This window comes from Rhea pennata, chromosome 2 (assembly GCF_028389875.1).
Source record: "Rhea pennata isolate bPtePen1 chromosome 2, bPtePen1.pri, whole genome shotgun sequence".
Lineage (NCBI taxonomy): Eukaryota > Metazoa > Chordata > Aves > Rheiformes > Rheidae > Rhea > Rhea pennata.
Window position 1 is genome coordinate 46,852,795 of NC_084664.1, and position 21,970 is coordinate 46,874,764.

General features: G+C 44.9%; 2 protein-coding genes across 7 annotated transcripts in view; both read left to right on the top strand.

The window, feature by feature from the left end:
• The first annotated feature begins 239 nt into the window (after positions 1 to 239).
• Positions 240 to 10,537, top strand: GGCT (gamma-glutamylcyclotransferase). 4 transcript variants are annotated; one of them, XM_062567854.1, is made up of 5 exons: positions 240 to 378; positions 1,190 to 1,240; positions 4,146 to 4,291; positions 7,736 to 7,931; positions 9,815 to 10,537. In XM_062567854.1, the coding sequence occupies exons 1-5, from the start codon at positions 241 to 243 to the stop codon at positions 9,962 to 9,964; spliced, it is 681 nt and encodes a 226-aa protein (XP_062423838.1). In that variant the 5' UTR covers position 240; the 3' UTR covers positions 9,965 to 10,537. The 4 variants fall into 4 exon arrangements, with proteins under 4 accessions (XP_062423838.1, XP_062423840.1, XP_062423839.1 ...); XM_062567856.1 differs by having other exon boundaries at positions 7,796 to 7,931; XM_062567855.1 differs by lacking the exon at positions 1,190 to 1,240.
• A 718-nt stretch (positions 10,538 to 11,255) lies between these two features.
• The window catches only part of NOD1 (nucleotide binding oligomerization domain containing 1), a 28,275-nt gene continuing 17,560 nt past the window's right edge, over positions 11,256 to 21,970 (top strand). For 2 of the 3 annotated variants that reach the window (XR_009957604.1, XM_062569391.1), the window contains exons 1-3: positions 11,256 to 11,336; positions 18,640 to 18,977; positions 20,729 to 20,903. Coding sequence is in view for 1 of the 3 variants with exons in the window: in XM_062569391.1 (XP_062425375.1) it covers positions 18,762 to 18,977; positions 20,729 to 20,903 (391 nt within the window). In the remaining 2 variants the exon portion in view is untranslated. Of the gene's footprint in view, positions 11,337 to 18,639; positions 18,978 to 20,728; positions 20,904 to 21,970 lie in introns of those variants that run through there. The other variant, XM_062569392.1, reaches the window with a different exon arrangement.

Sequence of the window (21,970 nt, forward strand, 5' to 3'; positions counted from 1 at the left end):
CCGCCGCCATTGTGGCGTCACAGCGCCCGCCGTCGCCACTGTGGCGTCACAGCGCCCCACGTCCGCCGCTACACCCACCGCCCCCACGTGGCGGCGGCCCAGGGCACCCGGCGGAAGTAGCCAACGAGGGCGCGGCCGCGCCCGGCGGGCAGCCAATGGCGGGCGCCTCCGCGCCCGAGGCCCCGCCCCGCGAGCGGGCGCCGGGGAGCGGAGTTAAAGGGGCCGCGGGGCGCGGGGCGGATGGAGCCGGGCGGCGGCGGCGCGGTGGCGGCGGGTGCCGGGGGCCTCCTGTACTTCGCCTATGGCAGCAACCTGCTGCGGGAGCGGCTGCTGCTGAGCAGCCCCTCGGCGGTGCGCGGCGCGGTCGCCCGCTTGCAGGTGCGTGCGCGGGGGAGGCGGCCGCAGGGTCTGTTGCATCCCGAATTCGTCTGCTGGAGGCGGGCTGCGGGCGCTCTCGAAAATGCGTGTACTGCTCCCCCCTCCCCCAGTTATTATTATTGTTATTTTATAGCCTCTGAGACTCTCAGCCAAGGACCTGCACATACAGAGTAATGAAAGTTTTGACTCTTAAAAAAAAAAAAAAAAAAGTAGCAGTTGGGTAAGTTTCCTGCAGTTTTATAACAAAGATGCTATATTAAAAAAAAAACAAATCTCCTTCCCCTGCCCCGCACTGGTTATGCAAAGGAAGCCACCCCAGTGCCGTGTTCCAGGCAGGACACAAGCTTTCTTACTGCACCGTGCAATCAAGATTTCAAAAGACTTGGCGAAATAAGCTGCTGCTTATTTTAATCCGCACTTGGGGGTACTTTGTATATTTACAGCGAAGTCGGGGCAGCGGAGCCAACGCAGTGCGACGGCCCGGCTACTTGTTTTCCCTGCCGCTGTGGCTGCACGCGTGTGGGGTGGCTGCGGACCCCCGGCCGTTCTCGGTGGGGAGATGCGAGGCCTCACTGCTTAACTGTTCAGCTTCTCCCTCAACCAGCCAATGACTTGAAGGAGGTTTGCACATGCATCGCGTAGGGAGCTATAGGTGCATCGTATGGTAGCTTTTTCTAGCTTCCTCCTTTTTCCTTATTTCCTGCTCAGAGGAAGCTTTTTTCCCCTCCTTTTCAGAGGAGAAGCGGCAGGCTTTTCCTTTGAATGAAAAAGCACAAGTGGATTTTTTAATTTTTTTTTTTTGCCTGTGCAGAAAGTCTTCAAGTTGCAGCTGATGCTGTCCTGCAGCCTGGCTGCTGCCATGGTGAGGGGGTTGTTTGCTTGTTTTTGAACAGTTATTAAATGCTACTATATCAATCTGGCTTTAATGTAGACTTGAAAATACAAGGTCCTCGTCATTAAGTAGTATATGTACAGATTTGTACTATTAGAATGATCTTTAGAGGAGCAGAACATTTATTGACACCACTTAAGGACTATTTGCAGGTTCTCTAGGGTAAAATGGGAAGAAAATGTTCAGCACTAGAGAGCAGATGACAAACCACCAAAACCACTTGTGTCTGGTAAACTCCAATGGCCTGATGTCAGGGGTCTCTTGAGACCACCTACCTGGCAATTAGGGCCTGCTCCCCTAAGTGCCTCACACTTTAGAGACACCACTGACAAGCTAAACATGCCAAATGCCCAGCACCCTGCAGGATCAGGCCTTAGAGGTGAAGAGGAAAGTAGCAGAATTGTGCTACTTATTCAAAGGTAAGTGCCTTTGAATAAAAGAGAGCCCCGTGAAGACTTTTGCCTTGCTGCAGCTTTCCTTTTGTTTTTCAGTTAAATTTTCAGGTTACACAGTACGTGTCTCCTCTCTCTCGCATGTTAGCTGTTGAACGAGCTCTGTCACTGGCTTCTCTTACAGACCTTTGAGCGCTTGCTGTGCTCTTTGCTAACACGTGGTGGCTTCAGTCCATTGCTTCAGGATGACTCTTAGAAAATCACAGATATCTGTGAGCAAAGAAGTGCACAAAGGCCGGAGTTGATTTCTATTAATTGCTCTATGGCAAATATGTGGCAGCCTGATAAAATAAAAAATAGCCTATGAATAGGGTATTTTGTATGCTAAACAGGAATAAGAATGTTTACAAGAATATATAATTTACAAGAATATATAATTTTTAAACATTTGTTAATTTTCAGTCCAAAACTGGAGGAAATGGCATGTATAACAAGCACAGAAATCTCATTTCATCAGCATTTAGAAAAAGGGCCGAAGTCCAAGCTCTTGATCTGAGCACCTAGTACGTTTGTTCCCTGTCACCTGCAGTGCTTGCTGAGGTTGCCCACGTGGCATAACACAGCGTTTCCTGCTTACAGTATCTGTGCTAATCTAGTTATTTCTATACAAATTCTGTTGCAGTTCTTGGGTGCTACTGGAAGGGTTTGTGCGCTTCCTTGCAGGTGTTAAATACAGGGCAGGTCCAAGAAAATAAAAATGGAGAAATTGACTAGTTATAATAATAATAGTTGTTATTATTATTATTATTATTAGACTGCTGTGAGTATACTTGGTTCTACAAGAGTGTTTCCTTGGGACAGCCCCCACGTCTATAGTTTCAGGCCTCTACTTGACTGGACTATTTACTTGCCTGCAAATTTTTCATGCTTGACCTGTCTACAGGGTCTAGTCCAGAGTCCTGATCAATGTGCAGTAACCCAGTGACCCAGACACTGCAAAGCCATTTTGCAGCAGCTTGTAGAATGAGTTGATGATTAGTGGGCCTAGGTTAACTTCTGGTTTTTTAGAGAAACTAGTCTAATGAGGGACTCCTTATGAAGAAGGAGGAAGGTGACTCTACTGATGGAGTGTGCTGTGCATCTTTGCCGAGGGGCTGATTATTCTCGTATCACTCACAGACAATCAAATGTGAAGTTCAGCTCTACACTAATGCAGATTATTTTTTAAGCCTCCAAGTGGTCAGCTTCTACAGTCTTTTCCAATCAATCCCATATCTGCTAAGACGCGTTTCAAGAAGGTAAAGCGTCTCAAATGTACACAGGCATATAAGGTAACTTTGACATGAAATATAGCTTATAAGAGATGGAGAACATGAGAAATAACCAAAGCTCTAGGATTTTTATTATTTTTTTAACACTTTGCCTTTCCATTTTTTTCTGTTGTCTTTCAACAGGTTGTCTTCCTCAAACTTCTTTTTCCTTCCCCTTGCCGTCTGTTAGGGAAAGGTCCACAAACTGCCTAACGAGTAGGAGAGGAAACTGAGTCTGTGCAGCATCAGCCATGTAAAGTTTCAGTAGAAAAAGTGCACGAAACTTTTATTGTGTTTTGCGTATTTAGTGGTATTTGGTATTACTTGTGAAAGAGATGATTGATTTTTAAAAGGATGTTTGTACTTGCAGAAGCTGAACAAACTCAGTCAAGGCGGCACATGCCTCGACTTATAAATACCCAGGAATGTTCCACTTGAGTGATTAGATTGCACAAAACACTGGAAAATACATAAGATGGTATTTTTTGCCTGGGCTGTTTCTATTGGCGCATGAGAAAAGAACCCAAACTCACCATCTTGGAGGCTTCTTTAACTTCATTATTTTCCTGGACCTTGCATGGTAGCATTTATGACTTCTGTTAGCACCAAAAGCTGCAAAGGAATGGCCATCAGGCAGGTACAACCTCCTGAGGAGAGAGAAGAAAGCCGCAGTGGGCTCCCTCCTTCACGGCACACCCCAGGCGACGGCCGTGCGTCGGTCCTGTCGCTCTGACTTGGACAGACGTAAAGCTGCCGTTCCCTGAGCGCGGCAGCGCTTCGTGCAGAGGTGGGCACGTGCGCTCGTCTGGGGAACGACCTACATACTCTGTATTCCGTTTTCTTCTCACCACTAGAAATTTTTAGCGAATGTTCAGGCCAGCCTAAGTGAGTTTGGAGGTGGATCCGGGTTTTTGCAGTCCAAGGCTTTTACCAACAGTGCTCTCTGCCAGACGTCTCTTTCCTTTTGTCCCAAGGCCGTTGTTTCTCTTGGGGAGGGTGGAGAAGGCTGACTTCACCCCTTGGCTGGGAACTGGGTCTGATCCTGCGGCTGTGACCTCCTTCTGGGGCGCCATGTGACTTCTTGTGGACTGCTTCATAGCTGCCCATTTCATGTTAAGAATAGTCAACAGCTCTTAAGTGGATACTGATTCTCTGCATTGGTTTCATTTGCAGGATTTTAAACTCGCTTTTGGCCATCATCAAGGCAGAATAAGTCCTCTGTGGCATGGAGGTACAGCTACCATTGTTCAGAGCCCTGGAGACGAAGTATGGGGAGTAGTGTGGAAAATGAACACTAGCAATTTAAGTTCTCTGGATAAGTAGGTGACTTAACTTTGCTGTCTTATATTACTTCAGAGAGCAATTCAAAAGTTAATTTTTAGTAAAAGCCCATGTGGAAGCTTTGGCTGGGATCAAGAAGATGCTTTTGATTTTAACATTTGAATTTTACTCCACAATACATGTGCTGGCTTCTAAAGGATTTGTTATTAAATGGCTTTGTTCTGCAAGCTAAAGCTACTTAGAGTTATTTTAATAAGGTATGAAGCTTGATTTGGAGCTATGTTGTTCAGGTTACATTTTTACCCGCTCCCCACAATGTCCTGTCCCGTATCTGACTCCAAACTCTGTGTTTGATCTGTGAGCTATTTTCCATTGCTCTAGGGAGAGTTTGCTTTGAGATCGACACCAATTTCTGTCTCAGTGCATCTAGACTCTAATTGGAGTGGAAGAGGGAAGGACTGAGAACCTGCCTTTGAGGAAGAGAAGCAGATCTTTAATGTCGGCAAAGAGACCTCTGAGGGAAGCTGCTTTTGCGTGTCTTCCCTTTTAAGGTTTTTAACCTTTGTAGACTTAAGGTAGATCCAAGCAGGGAGCTACGGCAGTCTTGTTTGCTCTTTTCAATGGGTTAGGGTAATAGAGTTAAAAAAATGCTCTGCCTGGGCCTGAGAGTGAAAACAAGTTGAAGACAACCTGAGCAAGTTGTTCCCAGCCTGTACACGGGCTGAAGAGCTCCGGGGGGGCCACCTGGGTAAACAAATCAAGAAGTGTGTAACTTCCTGCAGGGCCCAAGTGAGGACTTGAACCCTCATCTCCAAAACTTTAGCTGGTGTCCTGTGTTTACTGCACTGTGGGCACAGCATAGCGCTTCTGGTACTCAAAAATAGTTTGTTTGGAGCAGCTCAGCAATGTCAGTTAATTCCAGCGGATGTGAGGGCTCGCAACGCTAAGGCAAAAGGCCATATTAAACTAGTGCATTAAACTGGTGCAGTTCTGCTGCACCTGGTACCATAGCAATTTTGGTTATTGCTGCGCTGCGTTGTGCCAACGTGTCCTTATAACCCTGGCCATGAAACTTGAAATTCCAACTTGCTTTTCCTTGCCTGCAGCGAACCCGAAAGGTAACAGAATCTGTTGACCAAGTTGCCATTAGCAATCGTGGGAACGGACGTGTCCAGCACCCTCCCATCCTGGTTGGGAATGTTCGTCGTGAGCAGGAGGCCTCTAACTAGTACCCTTCTGGCTGGGGCGAGCATCACAGGTCCCTACCTTATCTCCTCAGGTCGCCCTCTTTCGCTTGCATGAACACTCAGCCCCTCACCCCCCACTTCTCTTTCTGCTGATTTCTACTAAGTGCTCCTCACTTACCAGGTCACGAAGCTTCAGACTTCACAAGTATAAAGATCCTTCTGACCTGTCAGGCAGCAGCTGCTTTGCTAATAGCACTTTTATTCCTCCATGGGATAGTATTTTGTATTTGACTGTTAGAAATGTAGTTTACATACTGTAGACTTGCAGATCCCTGGCATATTTATCCCCTGACAGGGGATAAACTCTAATGCTAGCTAGGATGCTGGACAGATAGGCTAGAGACCTGAGTGCTGTAACTTCTCCAAAAACTATAGGATGGATACGAGCATTAAAGGTTATTTTTTTCTTCTGAGCCGACTCACTGATGTCATGAAGGTGATCAAGCAACGGGAGGACGATGGATCTGACTTTTCTGTGCTCCTTTAGGATGTATTCTTACAGAAGCAAAACTACTTAATGTAGCGTGATTTGTGCTAAGCCTGAAGGAAGTAACTATGTGCTGAAGGGTTCTACAGGCCAAAAAGTGAAAAATCAGCTCAGTAAATATTTGAGTCCTCTCTGCCTCATCTTTTTATTGCACCAATGACTGGGCACCTGGCAGAATGGTTATAGAAAAACCTGTGAAGTGAGAAGGAATCAGAGGAAAACGTTCCTATAAATACATAAAGAAGTGGTTTCCTCATCTGCGTATGTTCCCTCTAAAACCCCTGGTGATAAATCATTTACCTGTCAACATTTTCCATTGGACTTTTTTAATACTAGTTGCTAGTGTTTTTTAAGGATTGCCTCTAAGTAGTTCCAATGAGCATACCAGTGTCACTGCTGAAGATGTTGAGATTCTTTGGTAGTGCACAAGCAGATTTATCTGGAAGTTCTCAACTGATTTTTTTCTAGTATTTCCACGCATCAGAATAAAGCCCTGTTACCCTGTTTTTCTGTCTGGGTAAAGAAATTGGTGCTGTGTTAATCAGAAACAGAAGTGGGAGTATGTAATTAATGATGTCCATAGTTCAAACACTAGCAAAACAATGTAATATTTAGAATGCAAATATGGAAGAGGAATCTTTGGGTTGGATGATTTTTTTTTATTATTTTTTTGCCTCTGATGGATTTTGTTGCTCTTTTTCACAACCAGACCTGAGGGTGGTTTTTTTTTCTGTCTCCTGTGCATCAGGAATCTATAGATCATCAACTAACGCAAGACTTTTCCTCTTGCGTCCCAGCAGACAGTATTACTTAACTGTAATTTTTTCTTGATCTTAAGCCTCCATGTGACTCTTTTTATTTTGTGTTCTTTTTGTTGGCCTTAATTGTGCACTTAGCTTCTGATTCCTGCCTGCACTTACCTAGTTACTCACGCAACATGGCCTGTGTTATGTACGTTAAGTAACTTGCAGTGGTATTAAGTCTTGAAAAAATGTGTCAAGCATTTGGATATCATTTTGATAAGCACTATTAGAACCCATTTTATCACTCTTATCTGTAGCACATTGAAGAAGTTAATTGTGATATAAAAAGTCTGTCTTGTGTTGCTTTAATTTCTTCTTTATTTCTTGCTATTTCCTCAGACTTTTTTTGCTGGTTAAATGTTGATAGTTAAAGACAGAAGGTAGCCTTTTTTTTCCCCTAAGGTAGCGTGATTTTGCTGTTAAAAGAACAAAGTTGCCCTAATCGAGCTCGTTGCTGCTGTACAAGATGCACAAATCTTGTGCAAATGAAAGGGTGTCCTGGATTACTCACTTGAATGTGCATTGCCAGAGTTATGCAAGCTTCCTCTTATTCAAATGTAACACAACGGGCAAGATAAAACTTTGCGATTGTTTCATTATCTGAGTGGAAGGTAGTGAATGATATGTGCCTGGCTGATTAATTCTGATAGTCTTGGTTGTGTTTCTGTTGCAGGTTATAAATCTTGCACAGTAGTTAACTAATTCACAAGCAACGTTCTCTCTCTAATTCTGAAAGTTAACCACTGGGCTTCTTCTTCATATTACTAAAATGATAAAAGTGAATGCTGCACATTCTTTAGAAGACTTATTTTTGGATTTGAAACCAGTTTTGACAAAAATTACAGGAATTTTTTTTGTTTTAATTTCGTCAATGGTGCAACCCAGTGTTCTGCTTTAAATTGTTATATTAAATGCATGTGTTTCCTTGCACGCTTTGTTTGAAAGATGTGATAGAGTTGTCACCTGTGCATCGGTTGTCTGGCATGAAAAGGTTCTCCTTCACAGGCAGGAGGGAGTCGAAGATGGCATTTATGCCCCAATAGAAGTTAATGTCCACACTCAAGCAGGAGAAGTGCTGACCTGTCGGAGCTACCAGATGCGTGACTGGGTCTGCGGTCCCCCTTCTCCCCAGTATAAAAAGGTGGGTGTTGCGTTGCTGTAGTTCGGGGAGCCTGGGCAGGAGGGCCTGGTGCAGCAGTGCCTCCGTTCAGCGTAAATCGAGCACTTACGTGACAGGGCAGGAGGCGCGAGCAAGTCTGATGTAAGGGCGCAGCTTAATCCTCGTGCGATGAACTAGTGCGGCGCTGCTTACAGACGATTCCTCGCTTCTTGAAGACCTACTAAATCGCTTTTGGCTTTGGCTTTAGTTCTGCTCAAATATGTGGGGGAAAATTACATAAAGGCTCTGTTGTAACACGTGAATTAGTTATAACTGACACGCAGGGATTTCCGAGGGTTGCCAGATGTTTCCATATATGCAGCGATTCTCTGTTTTGGTCTTAAAAAATGAATGTGCTCCAGTAAAAGGACGGAAGGAAGCTTCTGTGTCCTTGCCAGGCACGTGGCCTGGAGCCTCAAGGACACAGATTTTCTCTATCCTTTTATGAAACACTATCTTTAAAATGAGAGGCGTTTGTCACCCTCCGTTGCGCTGCCCGGCGTTTCGCAGGATTTCCAGCCCCGCTGCGGAGCGCTGCGCGTGCTGCCCGGGCAGGCAGAAGACTTTGGCCGCTGTTCGGCAGTCCGCTGGCTGCAGGGACGCGTGGGCCGCTCGCGCAGCGGGCCTGACCTGCGTAGCCCCTGAGATCTGATGGGCGCCTGGCCTCGGGCGGCGCGGCTGCGTGTCTGAAATCGTACGGTTACGAGGAGCTGCAGGTGGACAGCAGCGTCGGCGTGTGTCCGCTTTCTCTACCGACAGCAGGGAAACGGGAGCTTGAGCCTGTCAAATCGCACGGGTGCGTTGCTTCTCTTGACCGAGGGACTCACCCGCGTGGATCGGCTTCCAAGAGCATGGCTGAGGCCTGCTGCTGCAGGATTTGCTAAGAGAAAGCTCGCTTAGGAAGCAAGCTTCGCCACTTCACAAACCTCGTACCCTCCCCTTTCTGCCCAGACGGGTCTTTAAGGCTTTTTTGGGGGGTTAAGGCTACTACACTGACGGTGACTGCACTGCTGTGTGCGGCTCCCGCTAGAGCAGGCTTTCAATATTGGCAGCCTTATCTAGCTAACCGTTCCCTCCTGCTGTTGTCAGGCTCAGCTGTTAGGTTTGGGGTTTTACTTTGTTTTTTTTTCCTCCCTGCTCTTATTTGTTTAACCAAAGATAGCCGGGCAGGAGGGCCAGACTTTAGCTCCGGTGACTGCATCTGCACACAGTGATCCACATCCATCTCACGCTGTGTAGCTTGCTGGCAAAGGTCGTGCCGTTCGAGGCATCTCATCCTTGAATTTCCTGGCTGTTCGATGAATGAAATAATATTTGCAATAGTGTCAGCCTTTAAAATCTGCATATTGATCCGTTTGTTCATTCCTGTATGTGAACTTGCTGGTGTCCTTCCTAGGCTTGGCTCCTACAGCAGCCTCCTCTTTTCCTCTCGCTTTGCCAGTTAGCTCCTTTTGCACTAAAACTTCAGTTTATTTTGTGTAGAAGGAAAGCTGCAGTAACAAACGTTTTATCAGACAGATCTGATATTAGGGCTGGCTGAAGACATAGAAGTCCTCTTCCTCCCTGCAGGAAAGAGTGAAATGACTGAACGGGAGCTTAATCATGCCGCCTTGTGCATGCTAATAGCTTTTGAGGATCCTAGGGCATCTCTCTGGGTAGTACCTGGAATGAACCTCTTCACATTAGTTTTGTTGATAGAGTCTTCAGTAGCCATCCAGAAGCCTTTAGCTCTCTGTGGGTGCAAACAACATTGTTTGTGATTAAGTCTCTTGTTACTGTATGAGCAAAAACGCCTGTAGGGGTCTTTTCTTCCTGACATTATTATTGAGGGCTTTGTTTGTTTTTTCCTCTCCTTTTGACTGTAGGTTATCTGCATGGGTGCAAAACAGAATGGCTTGCCAATGGACTATCAGAAGAAATTAGAAGCTATAGAAACTAATAACTATGCCGGACCAGTGCCAGTCTTGGAAGAAATTGAAGCTGCTACTAAGGCAAAGAAAACAAATTCTGGATAGAATACTTCTGCATTTGCTTGGCCATTCACCATGATTTAGATACTTTTCCTCACTCTGTTGATCTGCAGTTCCTTTATTCCGCAGGAAAAGATGATTTTGGCATACATCTGCAGTAAGCCATTAGATGCAATGTGCATTTTGAAAACACACAGGCACTGGTAACTTCTTCACTTTGTGTGTCTAGTTTGCGTACTTACTCAAGTGTCTGCAGATTTGGAAATGATCTTTCTGTAATTCTCATGCAGTGCTGCATGTGAAATTTGTGCTTCATATTCTTCTGTTTACAGAGCTTTTTAAAAGAAGAAGGCCATCCTGCTAGGAACTTGTATCTATTGCTGTCTGAGGAATGAGGGCTGCAGGATCAGGCCCTTTGTTTTTGAATGCTGTATACACAATTATCAAGAATTTCAAAGGTTTCCTACAGTACAAAGTGGATTCAGAACTCTAATGTTTGTCTTTTCTTTCCTGCTATTCGTCTTCATGGTTTAAAACCCAACTGATCTGAAGCTATGGAGTTTTTGTCTTCATTTAAAAGGTTAATAAAGAAAGCAGAGGGATATGCTTTAAAAACCATTTGCATATTTTTGAGTGTTAGTCTAAAAGGCAACCCAGGCCTGAAACGTTCGGCAAAGCATCTCATGCAAAGCATCACAGCCTGCTCCTTTCCACGTCTAGTAATGCTGGTCTAGGTTAGGTACGACCAGCAGCTTTTAAAGAACTCATTTTAATTAGAGAATTCTAAGGATTTTTTTAATGACTTACTTGGATTTTTTTTTGACTTGGTGTGAAGCTGTGGGTTAGTTCGAGTGCATTTCTTTGGTGTTTGGGGTTTTTATGTGCCCCCGGCCAATGAACAGACCTGACCACCTTCCCCCCACCTCCCCAGCGTTGACAATCTCCTGCAGGACGGGAGGCTCCTGTAGGGTTTGCGATACTTCCCAGTCCGTTGCTGGTCTGGGGGGGGGGGGGGGGGATAGGGGGGGAGATCAGAAGGATTGCCAGCTAGAGGATGCAAAACAGATGAACTTTTGCGGTATCCTCCGTAATGCATGCTTTCCCCTCGACCTAATCAGTGGCACTGTGCGACTGCTCGAGTTGGGGGAAAAAAAATCACAAAGTAACAAAAAAAATCGCAAAGTAACAAACTTGCTTTGTTTTCGCCGCGTAAACTTTTTTTTTTTTTTTTTTTTTGCCCCCCCCCCGTAAGCTGCTGCGCGGTTGCCGCCGCGGCGCGGCGCGGCGCGGCCGCCCGCAGTGCTGCGCTCCGCGTCGGCCGGCGCAGCCGCTCGCCCGCAGTCCGGGCGAAGGAGGCGGCGGGGCGGCGGGGCGCGCCCGGAGCCCCTCGGCGGGAGCGCGGCTCGCCGCGGCGCAGGTACGGCGGGGGCGGCGGGGCGGGAGGTGCCCCCACACGCCTTTTTTTTTACTGTTTATTTATTGATTTGGTCTTGTTTCGGTTTGTTTTTCTGAAGGGGGGGGAGGGGTCGGCCCTTCCTGGGTGGTGGGGGGGGGGAGGGAAAACTGGTGGGTTGGGGGTTTCCGCAGCCGGCCCCCCCCCCTCGCCGGGGCGGCGGCCGGGCCAGCCCCGAGGCCGCGGGGATGTCGCCCGAGGGGCAGCGCGCAGCGCACAGGCGGCGGCCGGGGCCTTGCTCCGGCGGGGCGGGCGGCAGGAGAAAACGGGCAGAGGGCATCTGCGGGCGCTCGGGACGGCTCGGTCCTTCCCTTTCCTCCTTTTTTTTTCCCCCTCCTTCCTTTCCTTGCCGTACAGATTAAAAAAAAAGAAAAAGAAAAAAGGTAAAAAGCCAGGCAAGCAAATTTGTCTGTAAAGCGATGTATACGTAGCCTGGCTTGCACGGAGGTACCGTTTAGGCCACAGGGCTTTGCTTCCTAACATAAATGCGAGTCAGCAAATTACTTTTCCGGCTTTAGTTACAGAATTCAGTGCAAGTGGAAAGCTCAAATCGTAGAAAAGCAGCTCCGTTTTCAGATGCGGTGTTAAATTGTTCCCCTCTGCCTTCTTCTCCAGAAAAAAGCAGAGAGACCCGAGACCTCTCTGATTGAAGGCAGTTTCTTTGTTTTTCAGTAGGGGCTCCTTTCTGTTAAAGTTTTTCCTGAAACCAACAGGAAAGGAGTTATGAGGAAGACGCATGAAATCTTTTAACAGTGATTTGTTCACTTATCCAGATCTGGAACGCAAGGCTGCGTTTGTTCAGAAGTATTCTACTACGAAACGCGGCAGCAAAACCTGCCAGGGAGATGAGTATTTGCTTAAAAGCATGGGCCCTTTATACAAATGCTGCTCAGTCTACCAGGTGCAGGCAGAAAGAGTTTCTTCTGTGCTTTTTTTTTAATACCTGCTTCTCTTCAGACAACTAGGAAGGACTACAAAAGCTTCTGCTACAATCAAAGGAGAGAGAAAAAAAATCACAGCAAGATGCTGATCTGTGTGGCCCCACAGCAACGCAAAACCACGGGAGCTGTAATGGATTTACACTACCATGAAGTTAGTGTATGGCTCCCAGGGCATTTATTGACAGAAGTAGCATTGATTATAATAGTTACACTGAGATTGTAAACTGGGGTACCACTTTAACAGCAGGTACAGAATATTATTTAAGATCATTAAGACATAGAAGGACTCTGTGCAAACTCTACTAATGCACCATTTGTGTTATAAAAATAAAAGGCTATTTTTTTTCTTAGGAAATAGGAGGCTATTTCTCTGGGAAATACATTGCATCACTTCTCATCCAGACATGCGGACTTTTCATGTAGTTAAATGTACCCAATTGCCTCCAGTGTCGGTCTATCATTTTTCTGTTCTTGTGCTGTCTGAAATACTTAAAGTTCTTTTAAAAGTGAGATTACAGTGAGAAACAATAATTCTCAAACTAATGCTGTGGGTAAATACAGTCTCTCTTATTTATTTGCTGTATTAAAGGGCTGGCTGCTGTGGCACAATTTGAATTGGATGCAGAAAATCGGTCTCTCTTCCGTCTCTTCTAGCGATAGCAAAAAGTTGAGTTTAGGCTGGCCTGAGTTTAACCTGCTGTTATTGGTGGAAAAGCACGTCAGGATTTCCAGCTCTGCTCTTGCCGTAATGACCCTGCAGTGGGAGGGTCAGCACGGCAAAATAGCTCGTGTCAGGGAACTAACCTGACCCGGAGGCACGGAGGGCGCAGGATCCGACGCGAAGCGGCGCTGGCTCCGTGTAGCCGCCCCCTCGAGAGGGACGGCGCCTCGATCGCCGCGCCGGGCGCCCGCACCGACAGGCACGGCAGGGCCTCCGAGAGGCCCGCGGCTGGCGCCGAGGTCTGCGCCTCGCGAGAGCGGGCTACGAGGGGCTGCGCAAACCCCGAGGGTACACCAGCTTTAGGCCGATAGCTGGTTGTACGGCACGGGGCGTCTCTTCACCGGGACTCGGAGGAACGGTTTTGTCAGGGCAGAAAGGCAGAGAAGAAGTAATACGGGCTGCATTTTGAGCTTTTCAGAGATAACCTAGTTTGGTCTTAAATCGGATGCTTTAAAGGAGACTTGTTAATTAACTTGCACTTTTTATTGGCTTTGCTGCCTCATCTCACACAGTGTCCCTGGGAGCAGCCAACGCAGCGAGGACTTAATTCGGTAGTTTACCCAAATGCAGAAATATTTTTTAGCTGTCCTAAGATCCTTCTGCCTCTTTATCTGTAGCTTAAACAGTTAGGACCTCAGTAAGACCGCACTGTGATAAATATTAGCACTACCAGTAAATCGTGGTATTCTTCACTGCCAGAAGACTTGCGGCTCTGACAGTTGAACGGAGATAGGAGCCTTGATAGAAGGAGCAGCACAACGACCTTCGCAAAAAGAGGATGTGAGAAGGGCAGGGCCAGAAAGGGTGTGTGTGTGTGTGTATATGATTGCACAACGCTGAGGATTTTAAAATAGAGGGAAGTCAGCAGACCACCAAATAAAAGTGCCGTTGCCTTTTGCCTTCAATGCTTCTGCAGTTTATTGGCACGGATAATACAAAACTTTGCTGTAAGCACTGATACTTTTACAGTACCTCTTACTGTAACAAATTACATTTCCCTTTTTCATTTCCCTCCTTATCCCTGGCCTGATACCATCTTACTTCTTCTTCGTTATTCTCGGTTAGGCAGGCTTATCATATGCCTCTCTTGCCGGTCTTTCGATTGCTTCTCACGTCCTTCACATCCCCACTGACTCTTCACTTTTCCAAGACTTTCTTCTGTCTCCCCTTTGCCTTTACAGTTGCTGGGTGAGCACTCTGCTCTCTAGCTCCTTTTAATTCCTGGTGGTCTGTTTTCTTTCTTCTTCACTTGACTGAAACCGCCCTTCTCAAAGAGATAACCGTATTTCCTCTCCAACACCACTGGCAAGCCCTGGAGTAAGCCGTTATATCTTATTTCTCCCTACATGAACAACATATCTGTGCTGTTCCCAGAGTGGAAGGTTTTCACCATAAGTTTCTGTCCCCTTATCTCCTCATACTACCCTTCTGCTTCACCCAGGTATCGCTTCTCTAGTTCCTCCTTAGGTCTTCTTGCTGTTTCAGCTGCTGTATCACGCTTACGAAATTTTCCCTTTCTCCCCATGTTGCAGCCTGTCAGCTGCATACTCCTCATATGTACCTCAGCACTAATACTCATTTCTACAAATAGATGTATTAACAAGCTGTTGCTGTTAGAGCAGATGCTCTCCCTTTATCTTAACTTAGTGATGTCTTCAGAAGGATCCCCAAAGGCTCAAAATGGCATTTAAAACGTGATTTTATTCACTAGTCCTCTTACAAATGTAACAGTTATTTAAAGAGGCGGTGGTTCTCAACAGTAGATGTTTTTAGACTCCGGTCAGTGCACTTATCTCGCTTTAATGTATGCCCCAGTCTTTTCTACCAGCATTCCCATTACTGGTGTCACATCAAGCACAGGAATTGCACTGGAATTGAATCCAGCAACTGGAGTGGCCAGATAAGAGGAAGAGCATCACCTACACTTCATGGTCCACCAAACAGATGCTTTCAACATGTATTGCTAAGCTGCATAAGCATTTACAAAGCACAGCATGCGTGTAATGTAGCATTGCAAAACGGAGAGATCCTTGTAATAAGAGACTGAGTACATTGTAATCGTGTGATCCATCACTTAAAAGACTCGTGGTAAACCACTCTAGGACTCTTTCCAGAGAAAGAGATGGTGGACAGATGGCTAAGTTAGAGCCCTCGTGATATCAACACATCGGCCTCGTCTTTCGAAAAAAATGAAGCTAGCAAAACCGTATTGTGTGTGTCAGAATCTTCTAGACAATTGCTGCCTTTTTTCGGGCAAATAAGCAAAGCTATCCCTACAGCTTTCTTACACTGAGCGGGATGTTTAGGTGCTGTGGCACCTAGGGTTGCTACTGTAGGAAATTTTTGCATTACTTTAGTCTGAGGAGGACCTGAAGTTTCTTTGTGTGTTGATGCAACTTGCTACAAACATGCATGTACCTGCCTTGCTATTAACTGCAGGTGACGGGAAGTGTTTTTGTTCCAACCCTAGTTAATGTGTTAGACGCTTGTGCAATGTTACTTTTTCTCAGACTGTGGGTGGTGGAAATTTCCCATTTTTCTGTTAAATGAGTGTGAATTACTGTTATCTCCAATACTGAGTGTTCTTTTTTTTTCTCTCAAAGTTAATATTGCCACCGAAAATATCGCTGAGTACATCATTGTGCTCTGACTTCACATTGCCAGCTCTGACTTCCCTGCTCCGCATTTTTGCCCTTTATCCTTCTCTCTCTTGATGCTTAGCCTCACCTTATGTTCTTTTCTGATTCCGCTCTTATTTTGCCACTGTTTTCAGATCACACTGTGCAGAAGAGAACGTGCTCTCTTGCAGTGCGAGTATGCTGCCCCTTCCAAGAGCAACCAAGTTCTCTGCTGACTTGGACTTAGTTAGATGTGGTACAGGCATCTTTGAGACCTTCTGGTCGTCCAATGTTTTTCTTTTTTTTCCTTTTTCCTTTTTTCCTTTTTCCTTTTTCCTTTTCCTTTTTTCTTTTTTTTCCTGTTTGTAGATGGACCTGAAAGAGTAAAGAAAATATTTCCATTTATTTTGTACAGGTGACACCACTTTGGTTCAATACTATGGTTTCCTGGATGTTTGCCTCAGTTTTCCCCACAAACCAGGTAGAAAGAAAAGTATAGTGTGGTCCTAGACCAACAAAAGCAAGTAGGAAAATTGAGTAGACACAGTATCTTGGAAGAAAAGCTTTAATGTTTCTTTTGCATGTGTTTTAAGGTGACCATATCTCTTTAACTAAAAGCTTGCAAAAGCTTTAGAGTAAATGACATTTTCAACATTGTTTTGTCTTCATGATAGAGTTCATTTATGAAATGAGCTTTCTTGAACAAAGAGATGTCCCTGTGCGGCTTCTAGGAAGCTGAGTGACTCAGAAATCAGCCACTTCATCTGGTGGGTCATGTGAATAGCGCAATGAAAGATTGATTTGTCTGAGTACATGCAGTCACTTACTCATGTGATGAGAAAGTCAGGTCACTTGGTTACATTCCATTTGGTTAAAGGAGTTTTGCAGTTTTGGGGTTGGCACTGATCCAAACCGGTTGCACTGGGGATGTGCCTAGTCACAGCCATCTGAAGGCTCATCTCTCAATGCAGCTATCTGTATCTGTGCAGATCAGCAGCTGTGAGTTAGGACCTATTGGTTCCTTGAAATCAGAGGAGCTAGGCTGGTTTGCACTATGGTCATTTGTGTAGACAGGCCGTGTCGCTAAAATGCGATAGCACAAATTGTGTCTTCCTCCAGCTTCAAGCAGCACAAACTACACCGATGTGGACTGCAGCTCCTGGGGTGGAAACCCCATAGCAACGAGTTTGTGCTGCTAGCAGGGCCTCTGAGCTGGAAGGCCATAGCTAAACGTTGTCGGGGGAGTGCTGGAGAGGAGTTGGAAAGTTTGCCACCGCTGTAAATGTCTTGGGAAATTGCAAGCATTTTGAAGCAGCAGAGCTGGCAGCTTTACAGAGTTCTTGAAGAATGGTTTCCTTTTTTTCATATGACTGTAATGCAGAATCTAAGAACGTTCTTCCAAACCGCCCTGGACCTGTTGCGTCAACTGTGCTTTTCACCCTGTTACTGTAGGGAGCCAATAATTCATGTTAATCACGTAAATTTTCAGTTGCTATGTGGAGGTGATCCAGATCTTGTAAAAAGTCTCCTTTGTGCATGGGAAATCATATGTGCAGGGTCTGAACCTTAATAGTAACTAAGTGAACATCATTTTGAATTGTAATTACAATATAACTTCATGCCTACTCTGTGGTTATATTAACTGAAATTCAAAAACCCGTTCAGTAATACACTGATCCTTGTTCCTACTGCTTTATGCCTTCAAAAGAAAAATGACAATAAATGGCCGGCTAAAAAGAGCTCCCAAGAGCTGGTATAGAGAATGAGGGCATACACAGTATATGCATTTGTAGACAGGAAAGGAGCATCCATGCTAACGAGTACTATTTCTAAACAACATTTCTGCAGCTGTCTGCATTAATGATCATGTCGTGTCTCTAGGTGCGCACACATGGGCTGAGTCTAGGCATTCAGGCATAACTGGTTTATTGCACAGATTTCAGATTGATATCTTCATTACGGGCTGTATTGTACACAGTCTCTTGCCTCTATGAAGACTGAGGTGGGTTGGATGCCCAGTCCAGTAATGAACATGAATTGTCGTGCTGTCTTCCAGGCCCAGGTCATCACCAGCTATTCTGTGCAATTCCTGCTTAAGTAGAGGTCCTGATTTTTTTGTGAATCCCTAGAGATGAGACCTTACATATTTAAAATTACTAATTGCAGTCTTTGCCATAGCATTGTTATTCTTCAGATCCAGAAAAGCTGTATTTCTAGCTCTTACTTTGATAAAATTAACCAAATTAAACCATTGTGGGGGCATTTTCCCTGTTTTACATGCTGAGACAGTAGCCATAAGAAGTATGAAGTGCTCTGTGCCTGTAAGTGGCGTTTTAGTTCTGAAATCTACAGCAGTGTTTTCAGTGTTAGCATCATTTTACTCTTGGCCCCCTTAGGATCAGCATGTGATCAGTGGTTTTCCCACTGCTCAAACCTACTCTGAAGCTAAACACTCTTAGTTTAGCTAAAACAGTCTCAGAGTTCACAAGGCCTCACTTGCAGGGACAGTTATCCAGTTGGCAAAATTTGACACAGGCACTGTTGTAATAAACAGCAAAGTGAATTGCTACTATAAATTAGTTCCTACAAAATCAATTGCTAAGAAGTATAATTTTATTCCATGTATTTCCTTGTCCAGATATGTTTGGACAGATGCCCTGTTTTGTCTATTGAAACACGAAAAGCTAATAAAAAACATTCAATTATGCACTAAGAACAGGCAGCTAATAAAGCAGATGCCAATGTTGTTGTTTGAGGTAAGCTGAGCAAAGTATTTGTATTACAGAGGAGACTGCCTGCAGTAGGTATATTTTTTTCCAAAATCTGAAAAAATAAATGGAAGTACCTGAGGAAGAAATCAGATCTTTTTTGAATAAAGTTGGCAATGGTATTATGCAGGGACTGGAATTATCATCTGATTGCTAGTCAAAGGATGTATCTGCACAGGATAATGTCTAACTGAGGTTCCATGCAATTATTTTTTACAGTCTTGGTAATGTGAAGGACAAATTGCTGTTTCACTGGAATTAACTCCAAGCTGATTCCACACTGCAAATGGACAGTTTGTCAAAGATGAGGCTAGACAGAGCAACTTCTTCCTATCTCAGCTATGGAAGGCCAGCCCTGTGCTAACTTGGAGATTTCTGGGGTAAAACCTTCAGCGGCAAGTCCTCCATCCTGCATTGCTTTGCTGAAAGTACACCGAGAACTTCTGGTCGGTAAAATCCGAAACGCGCAGTGTTTGATTGACAACTTGGTTAAGAATGACTACTTCTCCACTGAAGATGCCGAGATCGTTGTGCAGTTTCCAACTCAAGCAGATAAGGTATTTTTGTTTCACCAGCTAGCTGGAGCTTTTTATTACTTTCAACTTGTTCCTGGGTTTTATGGGCTTACCTGGTAATTTGACCTCTAATGTCTTTTTCAGTCTGTGTTATATTGGAGTCTCCCCACCCCGTTCCTTCTGGCAAATGTCACCAGCACAGCTGGCACTGCCTGTAACGCCGGTGGCAGTTGTACTGACGAGCAGGGTGATAATCGCTCTTCTGTCCCCCCAGCTGCAGCTTGGTCCTCTGATAAGGAGGTGACCGTGGTGGCTGTTGGGGTGCAGCTTACTGCATGCATGATCATGCTAAGCGCTGCAAGGAAAGTCTGCTTCAGGATGCCGTGCGACAGATCATCCTGGTTTAGAGCAGGACGTGTTGTCCATCTGCACGCTCTCCATTCTCTTTAAAGACCTGTGTACATTGCAAATGTTTGTTTAGAAACTTGATATATCCTGGCACATTACGGTTTTTGATTTGTCTTCAGACATCATTTCCAGACAACGCTATTTCCTATTCTTCTGATAGGAGAAAATGATCAGATGTACTCAGTTGCTCGTTGCATCATGGCTTACACTCCTCACTGGTCTCCCTGACAAACCAGTTACGCAGCTTCAGAGTAGTGTCACAATTAGAAGCGGACAAACCATAAAAAATTCGAAGACCTTGGACTTTCCAAACAGAGCAGATTTTCATAAAATAATCATTCTTGCTGCTAAGTTGAAATGGCAACACAATACTTACTTTATGAGAGTCAAAGCTGAATTAATGCAAACTGTGTGATGATCTCTGTTTCCTTCTGTTCAGGATAATATAGCTGATTGTAGTAACAAAGCTGGTGGGAGGCCGTGCATTAGAAGTCTAAGCAGGGGCAGAGAGCAGGTCACAGTGATGTGAACTGGATTCTGTAGGAGCTTCTCTGGAAGGCATAAATTTGCTTTTGAGAGCATAGAAATTTTCCAGAAATACTTTCTTTCTTTTCCTGTGCCTTGGGCGCTTCGTCCTGCTTTAAGTTTCCAAGAGACCATAGGCTCTGGAAACCTTTGTCTGCTTCAGAAGTGAATTCTTGATTAATTTGCACCAAGAAGAGAATCCAGCCATTCAAAATAGGTCCCCTAGATGATTGAAATGTCCTGCAAAAGGTTGTCACGTACTAGCTGCACAGAGATCAGACTCTGCCTTGCCTCTAGAGGTAGGCTTGGAGTTAGCTCCAACCTGCTCCAACTACTGTCTGGAGCATTAGTTTTGGTAACGATGGCAAGAAGTAAGTCCATCTTGCTGTGTTAAAAAAAAAAATGTAGATCCAGATTAGGATCCAAGTTAGGATCTGGAGAAGGGACCTTTTGTCTATCCACTCTGGATCTGGGTGGACTCTGAGGTAAACCTGAATGTGACTGGGATACTCACAAGTCAGAGGATGAATTTAGGCTGGGGAAAACCTTTGGGATCCCTACTGAGGAGCAGTATTTTTATTTTATTTTATTTTTTTTTTTTGTGGTTAGCATATGCACTCAGCTACAAGTTCAGATCTTAATATGCAGAAATGACTTTCTTGCAACATTCAAACAAACAAACAGGAAGTGATTTTTATGATGGTTCAAATTCCAAACTAAATTTTGAATTCAATTTTTTTAAAGTGCCAGTTTTGATTCCAGTCCCCTGTTCCAGCCTGAAAATGATCCTAAAGCAGTCTGGAAGTGTAACCATGATAAAATGCTGTGCATCAATGACCTTTCACATGGTGTTTTTTCAGGTTCGCAAAATTCTAGACTTGGTTCAAAGCAAGGGAGAAGAAGTTTCAGAATATTTCATCTATGTCCTGCAGAAAGTCACCGATGCTTACTATGAACTTCAGCCTTGGTTGGATGAAATAGGTTACCAGCCTTCAGAGAATATTCATAGTAAACCTGTGGAAAATACAGATCCAGGTAAGGGCATGCAGCCATATCCCTTTCCTTTGAACTACCTTGCTATGCGGGAAACAGGAGGATAAGAGAGTCTAGACAGGCCCTGCCAGAGAAAATAAATGTGCTTATGCTCTGTCTGCTGACTTTCATAGCCAAATAATTAAAAGGCACATAATCTACTATATAACACAACACTCATGTTGAAATATTATCTTCTGTTTTGCTAAAGTCAAGCCCTTTCTTCATTTATTTGTGGACATAATGGTGTTTCCACTTCGTGCCTGTCATAGTATTGCCTAGAGCTTTACTATGGCATATTAGTGACCCTGTGATGGTTTGGCAACGGAATAGCCAATGTTTCCCCATGAGCACAGTCTAGCAATGAAGCAGGTTGCCCAGAGAGGCTGCGCAGTCTCCATTCTTGGAGGCTTTCAAGACCCGTCCACGTAAAGCCCTGAGTAACCTGATTTGATGTGATAGCTCAGCCTGCTTTGTGCAGGAGGTAGGACTAGAGACCTCTTGAAGTACCTTCCAGACTGAATTATTCTATGCTCCTAGAAGAGATTTTAGGAATTAAAATATTGCAGGAGTACATATCTTTCTCTCAAGAGGATTTTTCATGCTATATTGACACAAGAATCACTTTGCCCAGTCTGAAGTGAGGATTCAGTTGCAGTAAAAGCACATGCTAACATTGCACAATAATGATGACTTTTACTGTCATGCCGCCATAAAAAAAAATCTTTTGAAGGGTCTGGGGCCTGGATTCTAAAACACATGCCTTTTATTTGCAAAAATAAAAATTATCGAGCAAGCCAGGAATCAATAACCACCTACCTCTTAGAAACAGCAGGTAGGCTTTAGCTAGAGCAAGCAGGCAGATGCCACTAACCTGTGGTGCTAATCTGTGGTCTACCTTTGCAGAGAGTAAGACAGAGTCTTTAACAAGGAGGTCAGGGCCTCGGCTTTGAGTCTCATCTGGAACAGAGCAGCTCCTTAATGTAATTCAATGTCTTGAGGTTAGTACTGGCTTCCAGGAAATAGTGACTCACCGGTATCTCTTTCATTAGCACATGAATTTTCCCAGA

What these genes read in the sequence shown, in the direction of transcription:
- GGCT (XM_062567854.1), top strand. Translation starts at nt 241, where the DNA reads ATGGAGCCGGGCGGCGGCGGCGCGGTGGCGGCGGGTGCCGGGGGCCTC. An exon ending in AATTTAAGTTCTCTGGATAA is followed by an intron (nt 4,292 to 7,735) that starts GTAGGTGACTTA and finishes TTTGTTTGAAAG; the next exon opens with ATGTGATAGAGTTGTCACCT. An exon ending in CTTCTCCCCAGTATAAAAAG is followed by an intron (nt 7,932 to 9,814) that starts GTGGGTGTTGCG and finishes TTTTGACTGTAG; the next exon opens with GTTATCTGCATGGGTGCAAA.